This window comes from Oryzias melastigma, linkage group LG4, assembly GCF_002922805.2.
Source record: "Oryzias melastigma strain HK-1 linkage group LG4, ASM292280v2, whole genome shotgun sequence".
Lineage (NCBI taxonomy): Eukaryota > Metazoa > Chordata > Actinopteri > Beloniformes > Adrianichthyidae > Oryzias > Oryzias melastigma.
Genome location: NC_050515.1, coordinates 30,912,094 through 30,912,669, shown reverse-complemented (window position 1 = coordinate 30,912,669; position 576 = coordinate 30,912,094). Strand labels below are relative to the sequence as shown.

The following is a 576-nucleotide window of genomic DNA, read 5'->3' as shown; positions in this document are numbered from 1 at the left end:
CCCCACCCGGCAGCGCCAGACCCCCACTCAGCCGAGCACCCCATACCACCTACACCCGGGAACAGGTGTAGGATTATCAATATAATATTATAACGTATCCTAGTTTGGTGGCACTACGGCCTCCAGGGGTTATTGATCTTCTGACACGCAAGGTGTATATTTGTATAAACCCCTTTTGTAATTTATGCTAAACTTCAATCATATTATGTTTTTTTATTTTATTTTCGGAAAAGAAGAAGAAAGAAGGAGAGAGAGAGGGATGTTGGGGGAGTTTAAAGAAATTAGAAGATGGAAGCAGAAGTGATAACATCATAAAACAACCAGGTGTAAATAGCTGGAATGGGCGGGGCCTGTCTACACATACTCAAACACACCTGTTGGCTAAAATAATCTTCTCATATAAACTAGTCCAAATGTACACAATATAACTGCAGTTCACACACTTATGCCTATAAACCCACACATGTAAAACCTTTCATCCTGCCACACATACTATAAGGTGAGCTGACACCTGTGCTCAGGTGAGTGTTTATGAATGTTCATCCAAATGTGGATGATGATTGAATGAAAAAAGAC

General features: G+C 40.8%; 1 protein-coding gene across 1 annotated transcript in view; it reads left to right on the top strand.

The window, feature by feature from the left end:
* LOC118598724 (disabled homolog 1-like) overlaps positions 1–71 on the top strand; it is a gene marked incomplete at its 5' end in the record, with an annotated part of 3,095 nt that extends 3,024 nt beyond the window's left edge. Inside the window, 1 exon segment of the mRNA XM_036211754.1 lies at positions 14–71. Coding sequence (XP_036067647.1) covers positions 14–71 — 58 coding nt within the window.
* Between the last annotated feature and the right edge of the window lie 505 nt (positions 72–576).